Here is a 13404-nt window from a genome sequence, read left to right as displayed (position 1 = left end):
ACCTGTTGTAATTAAATTTCAGTACTGCGCGGTCTAAAGGCTGTCACTTGTGCGGCGAAGCTCTAACGGGAGCACAGTATTGTACCGTTTGCTCGTTAGTGACCCTTCCGGCTTCGCGCCGCTGAAACACACGTGTACGGAGGAAGTTTGCCGGAACTTGTTATCCTTTTGAGCACGGAATGAATTTTCTGAGAAATTAACTCTCGGCAGAGAACTGCAAAGCGCGCGGTTTGCTGCCAGTTTTCAATATAGCAGCGTGATTCTGTATAAGCACAGCAATCGTAGTAGTTTTCGATAGGGGGTGTGTGAGTGTACCATACATGTTACCTTATTATCGGCAAAAGAAAACAACAGACAAACTTAATTGTGCCGTCACGTTACTCCGCGGCGATGCTTTATTTGTGTGCATGTGACGTTTCGCCTTACTACGCGCACTGGAGGGCAAAGCTTCTCCCATTCCTCTCCAATTAACCCTGTGTTTTGTCAGCTGCGGCCACCGTATTCCCGCAATCTTCTTAATCTCATCCGCCCGCCAAACTTTCCGCCCCCCCCCCCCGCCCCCCTGTCTACGCTTGCATTCTGTTGATGCTCGTCCTTTTCTTTTCATCCTACACCTGTTATGTGCCCTGTGGTTTCAACTTGGCAATGCTTTAAGCACTGCTTGCAGGTTTGTTACTCGTCAAGCATGTTCGTACTCGGAGGCACCCATAGAGAATGTGACCTTCAAGCTTAAGCGAATTGTCCGGAACCCACGTGTTTCCCTCTGTACATCAACGCATGGCATTGCTCCAACCCGGTTTGGCCGCAACCCATCTCGATTTTCAAAGCTAGTTCACGTACTCATTTCGCCAGCTGTTCGACTGGACTATGTGCGTGAGTAGAAAGTGACACAGCAGCCAGGAGACAAGGGCTTGAGCGCAGCTGTTCAGCGGACGAGTCTCAGCGCCCTAGTTTTCGTTGTTGTCTACCGGCCCGCACAGTTAATGAATTTCCGTTACCCTGCAAAGCTTTTGCGGTACTGTTCTGACAGGAAGGGCTACGTATAGAAGGAAAAAGAGACGAAAGCAGATCATCACAAGAGTTTTGGAAAGAAACGAAGCAAAACTTTTTTACCCCTGTTAAACTTAACATTTCCTGTTGTGCTAGTTTTCTCTCATTCCCATTTTCCCAATATGCAAAAGGTACTGTGTCGCTACAAGGTACCGGCGTGAGGTTCTTTACTTCTTTATTTAATTCAGACGTCTCTCGTCAAAAAAAAAAAAACATTTAGAGCTGCACAAGATAAATTGGACCATATGGAACCAGCCGGCTTCCAGCTTGTGCCGACTGTGTTTTAGCGAATTGCAATTGGCCTTTTTTGCCAGAATTGTAACATAAGATATCAATATAAAGCTTTCTGATTTCTATTGATGCCCTCGTAAGCAGATTAAGCTGCGCGATTAACATTGTTTCCTTAACAGTTGGGGAGGTGGGAGGAGATGTTTGTTTTACGGTCTTGTCCTTGATCGAAAAGGGCTGGTATTCAGGCCACCAGTGCAATTCCTCCAAATCTAGAGTCAACTTTGCATGCAATGTATGCCATGCACATGCAAAAAATCAACTTCTCTTTTGCATTGCTTTGCAGGAATCCTTTAGGCAGGACTATGCTTCTGAGATTCCGCTTCTTTGCTCCGTCTTTTATTAATCATTATAGGCTACAAGAATTATTACAAAAATTTACAACAATAGCCAGCTGCATGTGAAACTTTTTGCGGCTTATATTGTAGATTATAAATTTGTTTTTGGGGATAGGAATTGGCGCAGTATCTGTCTCACATACCGGCGACCACCTGAACCGCGCCGTAAGGGAAGGAATAAAGGAGGTACTGAGAAAAGAAAGGAAGAAAGAGATGCCGTAGTGGAGGGCTCCGGAATAAATCCGACCACCTGGGGATCTCTAACGTGCTCTGACATCACACAGCACATGGCCGCCTCGGCGTTTCGCCTCCATAGAAACGCGGACGCCGCGGTCAAGTTCAAACCCGGGTACTCCGGATCAATAGCCGAACGCCCGAACTCTTTCTAAGATCCGCGCGCCATGTATTCTGAAAGCCCCGATGGCGGTAGTCAGAACGCAGATCAGTGACAGTATTACATAAGCAGTCTTGCTACATCATGATTATGTGGGGTATGTGCGAACTCTAAAGTTTTTCGTTGCTATATGTACGCCCGTTTCTCTACATGCTTGAGCTAGCCCGTCATCAATAGATTTCTTCAATGCTGATGCAAAATTGCACGAAGTCAATTCGGTCCAGTGCACATGGTGATGTCTTAGAAAAAATTGGAGCCTTCGCAGATGCAGATTTATTGTGTGCCAAGGTGGTCCGTGTAGTACACAGATCTCGGGACAACTTGATGAAAGCAAAAACATAGAAACATCACATCATAAATTAAATCTATACAGCATCTAACTGCGGTAATAGCATGTGCGCAAGCTTGACATTTAGTATGAGCACTTGTGGTGTTAGTTTACATGAGCGCCATTTCAATTCTATGCTTCGAACAGAGAGTTTACTTTTTGTCTAATAAGTTGCATACCTCGCGTGCATTTCTTCCTGTGCAGCATCGTAATCTAAACCTAGATTTTATTGTGACAGCGTTAGAGGTCCTGTTGGGGAGAAAACCCGAGGTTGGGCACTGTGACGATAATTCGAATTGGCCAAGAGGGTCCCGGCGTCACAGCGACACGACCTCGTCTTGGTAATTCAAACGATTGTGCTGAAAATAAAAATGACGCGAAACACTGCCCCTTCGGTCATGACGGTAGAGTGCGATAAAAGGAGGCCTTGTGTCAGCGTTTCGGATCGTAGAATTTATCAAAAACATCTAGTTAATTAAGATTACCAATTAGCGTCGCCATTTCATGTCACCAATAAACACAGCCTATGAGTACGAGCAGCCGAAAGCCGCATCGATGGATGGATGGAAAATAATACGAGCACCCCCTTTGAAACGGGATTGCGGCAGTTGCCACCATGCTCAGTTTTTTGTAGCGAGAGCTACACTGGGCTACCAGTCGAGCATTTCGCGGCGGCTGGGAGAGGAAAGTTGTGCGCATGCACTGTTACCATGGCAACCGGAGAGGAGCAGCAGGTGCGGCGTACGCTTCGCCGTCGCCGCGGTCGCGCGCCCGCTCCTCCGACGAAGACGCGCTTCGTCACTGCCTCGCCGCACGCCGCTTGATCACCCTAACCGCGCGTCGCATGCGCAGCATTGCGTATAAAATGCGGATTTAAAGGGCGGCTGTATTATAACGTTTGACATGGATGCAGAGAAGGAGAGTTTAGCCGCTGCTAAACGGCGGTATAGACAAGAGAAGATTAACTCTTCCGATCCTGAGGTTGCCGCCTGGCACTTGGCTACTCAACAAAGAGAGAATAAGCGTAAAAACGCGAAGAGAGCAGCGGAGACGCCCGAACAGAGACGAACGGCTTGCCAAACGGAGATGCCAGACTGCCGAGCGTAACGTAAGATGAAGCCCAATGTCTCTCATTGCTAAACATAGTGACCACAACAAGCTCAGCCAGGGAAACGTGACTCTCGCTACCTATATCCTGGCATAGCCGAGCTAAGCCACTGCCAATTTTTTTGTATATATCTTTAATGGTGTAATAAATCGGTCCATAATGTTGCCATTTTCTTTGAACACGCTTTCAGTCATACACTATTTCTAACCTTACGCCAACTGCCTGCTTTTTAGCCGCCAATATTCCAATCGCTTTTTGATAAGTTCCACCGCAGATTCATTCTAATGACCGTTTTTATGTCTAAACCCTGGGGTCTCAGGAAAAGTGATTGTGTCTGCACCAACTCGCGGATGGATACCACTGCATTCGAGTATAAGGTACTCAATTGTTACTACAGATTTTCCACACACTGCACATAACATCATATTGGATAAATTAGTTTTTGTGGCCTCGCGTTCTAAGACACCCTGGTATAGCTTCAAGAAGTAGGGCACTGCCTCTAGATTTATCGTAGAACGATTCCTTTGTGATCTACCTTCTCCAACTTCGACATAGTTCTACACTCTGCTTCTTTTCCATTAAAATAATCCAGTTTTTACTCTCGGCGTTTTTACTTGTCCTTATCTTTCGTGTTTTGCCTGTAGATAGAAAGATAATTATTATCCTCCCCTTAGCATTAGGGTGGCGACAAGTGTCATCTATCCATTAATTTCTAACATGCTAGTATCGGCAGATTAACTGTCAATTTCCTACTGGTTTCTAAACTGTTGTCTTAACCTTCTCCACCAATCTTCTAGCTTTATTTCCTGGTTTCTACTTTTTAAAAATTAAGCATGTCCTAGCAATTCCGAAACCCTAGCGCTTCGAAGATTCCTGCGGCGGCATAGTGTCGCCATGCGACAACTGCCGGAACTCGAGCGCAGCGGAGGACGTACAATTTCGCCGCAGCACCAAGAGGTGGCGCGTGACATACGCCCTGCGTCGCCTGGCGGAAATGGGCACATGCTATCGCATTACACTCTTATGGTTACTTAGGCGTTCCCAGGATTTCTACGACAGTGGCCCTTGAATATTCTCATCGCATTTTATTTAGATGATCAGTGGATTTCTAGTAACTTTTCAAGGCATTTAGTTTTTGACATATGCGCAATGAATGACGACCGCTAAAGCGGCACCTATAAAATGTCTCCTAAATAAAATTATTAAGGTGGCCGTAAAAACCACAGCAGCTCTATGGTCAATCTTCGGCTTTCATAATGGGAGAGTCACTACAGATAGCTACTTATCACCCAATTTCTTTACCCGCCTCCAATACCTCCAATTTTTTAATGTTTTGTTAAAGTAGGTACGACGGGAATCCAAAATTTAATTTTCTGGCTGTTAGTGCGGGCGCCTATGGAAATGAGAGATCCGTCAAATGCACAAAATCAGTAAAATAAAAGGCCGAATAAATTCCATCAATGACATATGCATTCATTCAACACATTTAGAACTAGAGGCATTCGAAAAGGAAAAGGTAAAGAGCGAGGCAATATGAAAATACTGAATCTGTTTTCATGACTGTCATCCAAAGCGCTGCCGCAGGGATAACTGGTCAGATGTTATATTCAAATAACATTTCCTGCTGGACTCTAACCAAGGACTCCCAACAAAGATCCGACGAGTCCTTTTGGTTGACTTTTCTTAGTAGACTTCACTTCAGTGACAGGCTCAGGTTGAGTTTGCTGACTCTGAGGTGCTTCAGTTGAGGTTTGAGACTCAATATTAGAAGCGGTCAGAGTCTCCGGCTCCTCCTCAGGCTTGTATGGCTCGCTCTGTGTCTCAGAGTTCTCATCGCTACTAACGCTTTGTTGAGCTTGCAAGTCGTCCGTGGCTTCTTGTCCTACCGTTTCTGAGCCCTCCTGGGTAGCCTGTAGTACTTCAGCTTCGGGTTCACTCTGAAGAAATGGTTGATTTTGCGACATAATTTGCGGCTCTTGCTCAAGCTGTAGCTGTGAATTCGACTGTGGCAGTTGTGTCTGCGTCTCGGATTCTTGCTGCGGTTCGCCCTCTGGCGGTGACCCCACCGTTGGCTGCACTTCAGGCTGCGGCTGCTGCTCGCTTTGCGACTGCGACTTTTGTTCAGGCTTTGCCATTGGGCTTTGCTCAGTCTGAGGCTCTGCACTGGAGCTTGTCGTATTTACCTTTACATCTGGTGCCGTTTGTGGCGTGGATCCCGTGGTCTGCGGACTCGTTTCTTGCGGATGTGAAGACATCATTTGCGCATTAGCGTCCTGCTCGGAACTGGAGTTCTGCTGGGGCGCCCCTTGAGCGGTGGTCTTTAACTCCGACGACTGATTCGACGGCAGTTCTGGCTGCTGCTCTGGAGGCGGCATCGATCCTGGTGGCTGCTCTATCTCCGTCTGTGGCTTTGGTGTTACCTGTGGCAGCAGTAATGGTCCATTGTTGCGACTCGCTATCTAACATCCTTATCTGTGCTTCCCCCATTTTTTTCCTCATGCAAATAGCGCCATAAAAGAATAAACTCTAACTGAAACATTTTATTGCACACTTTTTAACATACATAGGGCGTACCGCTATCACTTCCACGTACGGCTCGTCACCACTGCGTATGCGCAGATTATCTCGACATGGCAGGTGGGCCCGTATTTGGTGCCCTCAAGGCAGTCACGGTAGGCGTTATGCATGTCTCTACTGAACGCCAAAACGTATTAGATGCTATAGCCAACATAATTTATAACGGTAGTACTAGTGCTCATTCCAATGTGCGCTCAGACTGTGGCCTCGTGCAGTGATAGCAGCAGAAGTTCCGCCTGCGCTACCAGGCCAGGCACATTGACTTTGTAAAAGAACAGCGAGACGAACCATTTAGGAAGAGGAGAAGCGTCATTTGGATTAGTGGCTTTTGATTACTTGATGACCTATTTCCACTAAGCACTTCTATGTTTGTCAAATGAACACAATTTTATAACAACAGAGACTACTCACAGTTATAACACAAAATATATTTTACTATATTTACCCTCTTTACAATGCACAGTTTACTGAACTTACCCGTATGGTTTAAACAACGAGCACATTGTTGCGGCCAGAAAAGCCTCCGCTATTCTGACTTTTTTTTCGAGATGCGGGCTGGTTCTCCGCGTAAATGCCTCGAAGCACTCGGGTATATTATATAAACGGAATGCGCATTGCTTCAGCAGAAGCAAATTATGTTCAGAGCAGGTATGATGAAAATATGCACGCAGCAGACTAGCCGGCCTCAGTACCCATTTCAGACGAAAATGTAAAGCTGTTTTCACCTGAGGCAGTTGTCGAGAAGTGTTACATGCAAATACCTGTTCCAGTAGCGTATAGCTTCATTTAACTCATGCTCCTGAATACTGCAGTACGCCAATAAACTTCAAAATACATGAACGCCAGCACAAACGTAAATTATTCTCTGCTTTTCAGCATTTCAGTTCTGGATACTAAAATATACGAGGGCGATTCAGAAAGTACTGCCTCCAAGCCCACTACTTTGCCAATAGTACTGCAAACATTTTGAACTCTTTATCATTATTGCACTGATGTTTAGGCTATAGAATGACACTTGCTTCACCTTCGTATCTCTTTTCGCTAGAGAGTAATCGAGCAATCCATGGCATTCAGTGTTGACGTCCGGTTGAAACAGCGGGCTGAAATTAGATTTCTGACTATGGAAGGTTGTGCGCCCATAAACATTCATCGCCGTCGGACTGCAGTTTGCGGGGATGCCTATGATGACGTCAGCTCTGTGCGGAGCGCGGGCAAGGACTGCTACCTCCTGGGCCAAAAAAAATCAAAGTTGTCCCATATGCAGGCAAAGTGCTGTTGACTCTCTTCTGGGATTGCGATGGTGTCGTGCATACTGAATTTCTGCGAAACGGTGAGATAATAAACTGACATCGCATTGTTGACACCCTAAAGCACCTGCGGGCCAGACTGCAACGCACTGCAAAGATACGCGCAAGCAGGTAGTTCTGCATCATGACAATGCTCGTCCGCACGCTAGCCACAAAACACAGGAATTATTGCAGCGCCTGAATTTCACGGACATTCTGCCTCATCCTGCCTATAGTCCGGATCTTGCACCCTGCGACTTTTAGCTCTTCCCAAAACTTAAGGATCACATTAAAGGCCAAAGCTACAGCTGTGACGCGGAGGTGGAGCCAGCAGTTCGCCAATGGTGTCGCCGGCAGCCACCAGAATTCTTCGAACTGGCATACCTGTTTTGCGTTGGCGCAAGTATGTTGCCTATAAAGGGGATTGTGTTGAAAAATAATGCCACTATTTGTAGCTAACATTTTAAGCTTTTCACTGATACCTGTGTCGGTGTTATCTGTCAAACGATAATAAAGGTATCACTTTGGAGGCATTACTCTCTGAATCGCCCTCACACATGTGACTGTCACGCTTAAACAAAGCTCTCGGTCAACTAGTGAGGTCGCCTGTAGCATGAGGTTGGCTACTTTCTCGATTAAAAACAAGGACTATTCAGTGGACTGCTAGCAAGTCAACGACCCACAATGAGTGAGAGAAGGCCATGCGGTTTTTCTTTGTCCTCGGAAGCAGAATCAGCGTCTTTCCCGTCGGAGGAAGATCCCGATTCGGTTTCTTTCTGTGAATGCGACTCCGCCCCAGAGCCAGTCAGGCCTCCTAACAAAGTTGAAACAAGACCTTTTGGTTTGTCATCTTCGGATGTCGAATCCGACCCAGAACCAGTCAAGTCTCCCACCAAAGTCGAGACAAGGCCTTTTGGTTTGTCATCTTCGGATGTCGAATCCGAACCAGAACCAGTCAAGCCTCCCACTAAAGTCGAGACAAGACCTTTTGGTTTGTTATCGTCTTCTGATGAGTCTGATCCTGAACCTGTCAAGCCACCTACTAATGTAGACACTAGGCCTTTTGGTTTGTCATCGCTTCCCGGTGTGGAATCCGATCCAGAACCGGTGAGGTCCCCTATCAAAGTCGTCACGAGGCCTTTTGGCTTGTCATTGTCTTCGGATGAAGAGTCCGATCCTAAACCTGTCAAGTCACCTACTAATGTAGACACTAGGCCTTTTGGTTTGTCATCGTTTCCCGATGTGGAATCCGATCCAGAACCGGTGAGGTCCCCTATCAAGGTCGACACGAGGCCTTTTGGCTTGACATTGTCTTCGGATGTAGAGTCCGATCCTAAACCTGTCAAGTCACCTACTAGTGTAGACACTAGGCCTTTTGGTTTGTCAACGTTTCCCGATGTGGAATCCGATCCAGAACCTGTGAGGTCCCCTATCAAGGTCGACACGAGGCCTTTTGGCTTGTCATTGTCTTCGGATGTAGAGTCCGATCCTAAACCTGTCAAGTCACCTACTAATGTAGACACTAGGCCTTTTGGTTTGTCAACGTTTCCCGATGTGGAATCCGATCCAGAACCTGTGAGGTCCCCTATCAAGGTCGACACGAGGCCTTTTGGCTTGTCATTGTCTTCGGATGTAGAGCCCGAGCCCGAACCAGTCAAGCCGCCTACTAATGTAGACACTAGGCCTTTTGGTTTGTCATCGCTTCCGGATGTCGAATCCGATCCAGAACCCGTCAAGCCTCCCAGCAAAGTAGAGACAAGGCCTTCGTTGTTGGAAGAGCCAGAAGCCCCCGATCCGGACGAAATTCCAGGTATGGGCTGAAAAGAAAAGATATACATTTTTGCACAAGTTGACTGTAGCGAGTTTAACTTTATTGACACTGTCCTAGTGGGACTTATCAGTGAGAGATTTAAAATTACAAGATTTTCTTTGAGGCAGATAAACGTTGCTTTTATATTGTTATTATAAAGAAATCAGTCACCCAAATACTTAACCCCTCGATTAATTCGTCTTTTTTTCTTGCTGGGCTCATCATTTGGTAAAACGTTGTGAACGTAAAGAAAAAAATGGTGTTGCTTGTGCACGACTATACATATTACAGAAGGGCAAATTTTAGCAGTAAAAGCAAAAGTTGACAGTGGCACAAAGTAACACGGCGCATTTTGCAGATATCTACTGTCAGGCACTCCTTGACGCTATTATATACATTTTGAGAATGTGGATTCCTAGCATCTGAGCTCCTGCAGTCCTCCTCCAGCAAATCCAAATCATCTGGCGCTACTCAAACTATATTATAGGCGAGGGTGCATGAACAAGAGACTTCATAGTTTATGCGTTCTTACTGCCATGACCGGGTATTAGAAAGGGAACTGTGGTTTCAAGGAAACTGCGCGTTCATATTTGTGGCTTGTGGTGAAGAACGTTTATAAGAGCGAATAATATAAAGCACCTTGAAAGGCGATTCTTTGAGACATGCAAGGCGTTTTCTTATCTCAAACAACTCAAAGAAGATACCAACTAGCTCGTGAACACGTTATGTTCCAGGTTGAACACTAAGTGGATGTACTGTGTTCGCACCCCAACTGACCCCCTTCGCGTTCAAAGTCTAGAGCCTCGCCAAAGCTGCCTCGCTCTGCAGTACGCCTCAGAGTTCACTCTAACTGCGCCATGACTGCCTGACAGCGTTTGGTTGAGAAAGAAAGAAAGCCATCGCATTTCAGGGTCTTTTTTTGTTCTTCGCTCCACAAGCACAAGTGTGCCACGTTATTAAATCTGTCACTTTGTTTCCAATGTCATCTTTCATGCGAAAAGCAGGATCCCAGCTGTCATAAAGCCAACATAGCTTAGCCTTCGTGACAGATATATGTTGTTTTTTCTTCGAAGCGGAAAAAGAAATTGAGTAAAATGTCATGGTCAACCACAAAGTTATTGCAAGCGCAGCTACTCTAAGGTATCAAATGATGTTTCCAGCTATTCTAAGACCAGTGACCGTTGGAATGAGCGCCACGACATATCGTGGACCCTCTACTATCATTCCAAAGTCAATCATCACTATACTTTATTTATCGGTCAACACTCGTTTATACATGGCCAGTTCTGAGGCACCACGGTAGCTCATTGGTTATGGCGGTCGGCTGCTGACCCGAAAGACGCCGGTTCGATCCCGGCCGCGCGGGTCGCATTTCGATTGAGGCGAAATGCTAGAGGCCCGTGTACTGTGCAATGTCAGTGTGCGTCAATGTACTCAAGGCGGTCGAAATTATCCGGAGGCCTCCACTTCGGAGTCCCTCATGGCCTTAGTCACTTTGTGCTGTTAAACCCCATGATCGAAACATGGCCAGTTCTTTCTTGTAAATTCAAATTTTGTAGCGCAAGCTAGACTGGCCGAGGTTGCGCAGTTTCGCGTCGCTCCTAGAGAGCCGAGGTGCGCATGCGCGAGGAGCAGTTACGCCACACGGCGCACAGCTGGCGGGTGCTGGAGCCGCCGCGCGCTCCGCCGCCACCGCGCCGGTCTGCGCATCCTCTGGAAACCGCAACACGTGACCAACCACGTGACTGGTCACGTGATGAACCGCGTGACGAACCACGGCGCCGCACCGCGTGACCGACCACGTGGTGACCTACCACGTTGTCAGACATTTTACCTGCAATTCCAAGTTCGCAATTTGGGAAAACAGTTCGCATTCTAACAATAAGGACCTTATTTGTGAGCATGTGAACGCTTCAAAATCTTTGTTTTACGACTACTATACTCATGCATTTTAGATTCCTGTTCGACGCTGAAACTAAAGAATGGGCGAAGGGAAGAAACTTTGGAGAAGTATTTTGTGCCTAAACAGAGTCCCTGCCCGGGCGAGTTGGTAAATATTCATGATGAAAAACAAGTTGAAAAGCCCCTGTTCCATTCAAACAATAATACGGGCCATGATGACATGGATGCTTATTTTATTGTCAAAAGAAACCGTCCGTGTCAGCCAGCCTTCGGCGATAACCACGTAAAATTGTTGCATACAATTTGGTTACTTTTTCGCTATATCTCTGTGTACGGCACTCTAAGTATACGCCCGCGCCTTTCGATTCGTTTTGTTCTTCTCTACAAATTTCCTCTGTACGGTACAACAAACCTTATCTGGTAGTCTACGCTTCCGGTTGCTTATTTGTCTCTGTGTTGGTCATTTTTTATTTCCAGTTTTCTTTTCATCGGCATACTGCGCCTGTTCCTCGTTGGCCTGCACGCAATATGCAAAGGAGCACGGCCGGAAATGCCGCAACCACTGGCTGACGACGCGCATAGATTTTTCCACCTCCTGCCAGAGCGGTAGCGTAAAGGTCGCGTGTCCGGCTCTGTTTCAAAAGTTCCTTGATCGTGTTTCCCACTGCGATGCAATGTCCTTTCTGCCGCTTTTTGGGACATCTACATTGAAGCAATAGAATATAACGGACATCAATGAGGAGAACGTTGAAGGTAAACGTGACTGGCATTCGAAATCAGGGTAACTAAACCTTACATAAGCAACATTACTCAGCGCCCAGCTCTACAGGAGCTGTATTGCAGTCTCTGCCTGCTGAGGCCTTCTAGTCTGCTGTAGTGATTTTATTAACATGAATATCCAGGATTTGTTCGCAAGGGTTGCTTCATCTTGTACTGGGAGCGATTTTGCAGAGGCGCGGGTTCTGGCTGTCTATAGCTTTTTTTTTAAATCATTCTGAAGGTGATAAGAGCATATTGGAAGATACATCGAAGTCACTGCGGAAGAAATGCATATACCAGGAAAAGCCAGCTCTCCGCATTGAAGCCTATTTCTGAGGGCATTTCAGGAAGAATAGTCGACATGGTACGGGAAAATTTGACCGTGTATTACAAAGCAGTAGCTTCGCGATCTGTTGTCGCATGCTTATATTGGCGGCGTGAATAATGTGTTCCGTGTACAAATTTTTATTCTCATTGTAGGCCTCTTTAATAGCTCAATAGTTCAAGCTTTCCAACCGGTGAATTTGATTAAATTTTACTTCTCACAGACAGCATTGAAAAGTTAGTGTAATTAAGGGCACGATAGAACTTTTGTCTCCGCCCTCTCTGTTGCATAAAAGTAAAAGAGAAACCGAAAGACTAAGGAATTTAGAATTATAAACTTTGCCTTTTCTGCCCTAACACAATATCAAAAACGTCCCTCCTGCTAAAAATTTTCGATATTTCTTTTCTGTGGTCCAAGGGGAGGAAGTAATTAAGGCGAAAGCAAGAAGCGTACAGATGTGGTAACTCATTCAGCCAAATTCACGCACCTGCATTCAACAGCGTAGCCTCTGTGCAGCATCTCTTCAATTCAGCACTATGCTCTATTCAACATATCGTAGCTTAAGCACTTCTAACGTCCTCTCCCACCTCTTCAATTTCGCAGTATGCTATATGTAAAGAGTGTGATCTAAAGGTTTTCATTACGTTCCCGTATTAACGGAACTATTCAGATCGAATAGCACGTTTCACGAACATATAAAAAAGGATGGGATAACTAGCAGCTTTCGATTCCCATCTGAAAAATTACTGGTGCACTGGCAATATGGATTTTTGTTAATATAAATAATATTTTACCGGCACAATAAATTTTTTTCAGACTCTTCACACAGGAATATTCTCTTGCTTTCTGCTTTTTTGTCGCTGCCCCTTTGTAGCTCATGCTCCTCTTCCAAGTTGTAATTCACTTCTGTTAAAAAAGAGGCACTGTCACCTCTGCTCTCACTACCGCAATTCCGCAGCAAGTGCGATATCCCCGTCGTTATATAATTATAATCGTTATTGTTATATAATCGCATTATGCCTCCTTGTAATTCCACGTAAGTTTCCACGCTAGCGACATCATTTGACAAGGGACTTATGTGTTGTATCAATGGTATGCCCGTAGTGGTGTTTTGGACGCATTAATAAGACAGCATAAGCGTGACATCTATTTAAAAGTAGATATGAATGCAAGCACATTGCATTCATAAGACAATGTGTGTGTGTGATATCGATTTAACAGCAGATATGACTGCATGCA

The 13404-nt window shown here is 45.7% G+C and overlaps 1 protein-coding gene across 1 annotated transcript in view; it reads right to left on the bottom strand.

Annotated features, from left to right (window-relative positions):
• Positions 1-4725: 4725 nt before the first annotated feature.
• LOC144101789 (uncharacterized) overlaps positions 4726-13404 on the bottom strand; it is a 38543-nt gene continuing 29864 nt past the window's right edge. Inside the window, exons 10-11 of the mRNA XM_077635002.1 lie at positions 8053-9186; positions 4726-5926 (exon numbers count right to left, since the gene is read on the bottom strand). Coding sequence (XP_077491128.1) covers positions 5138-5926; positions 8053-9186 — 1923 coding nt within the window. The 3' untranslated portion in view covers positions 4726-5137. The remainder of the gene's footprint in view (positions 5927-8052; positions 9187-13404) is intronic.

The sequence above is a fragment of the Amblyomma americanum genome, chromosome 8, assembly GCF_052857255.1.
Source record: "Amblyomma americanum isolate KBUSLIRL-KWMA chromosome 8, ASM5285725v1, whole genome shotgun sequence".
NCBI classification, from domain to species: domain Eukaryota; kingdom Metazoa; phylum Arthropoda; class Arachnida; order Ixodida; family Ixodidae; genus Amblyomma; species Amblyomma americanum.
Note: the sequence above shows the minus strand (reverse complement) of the source record. Positions and strands in the feature narration are given on the sequence as shown.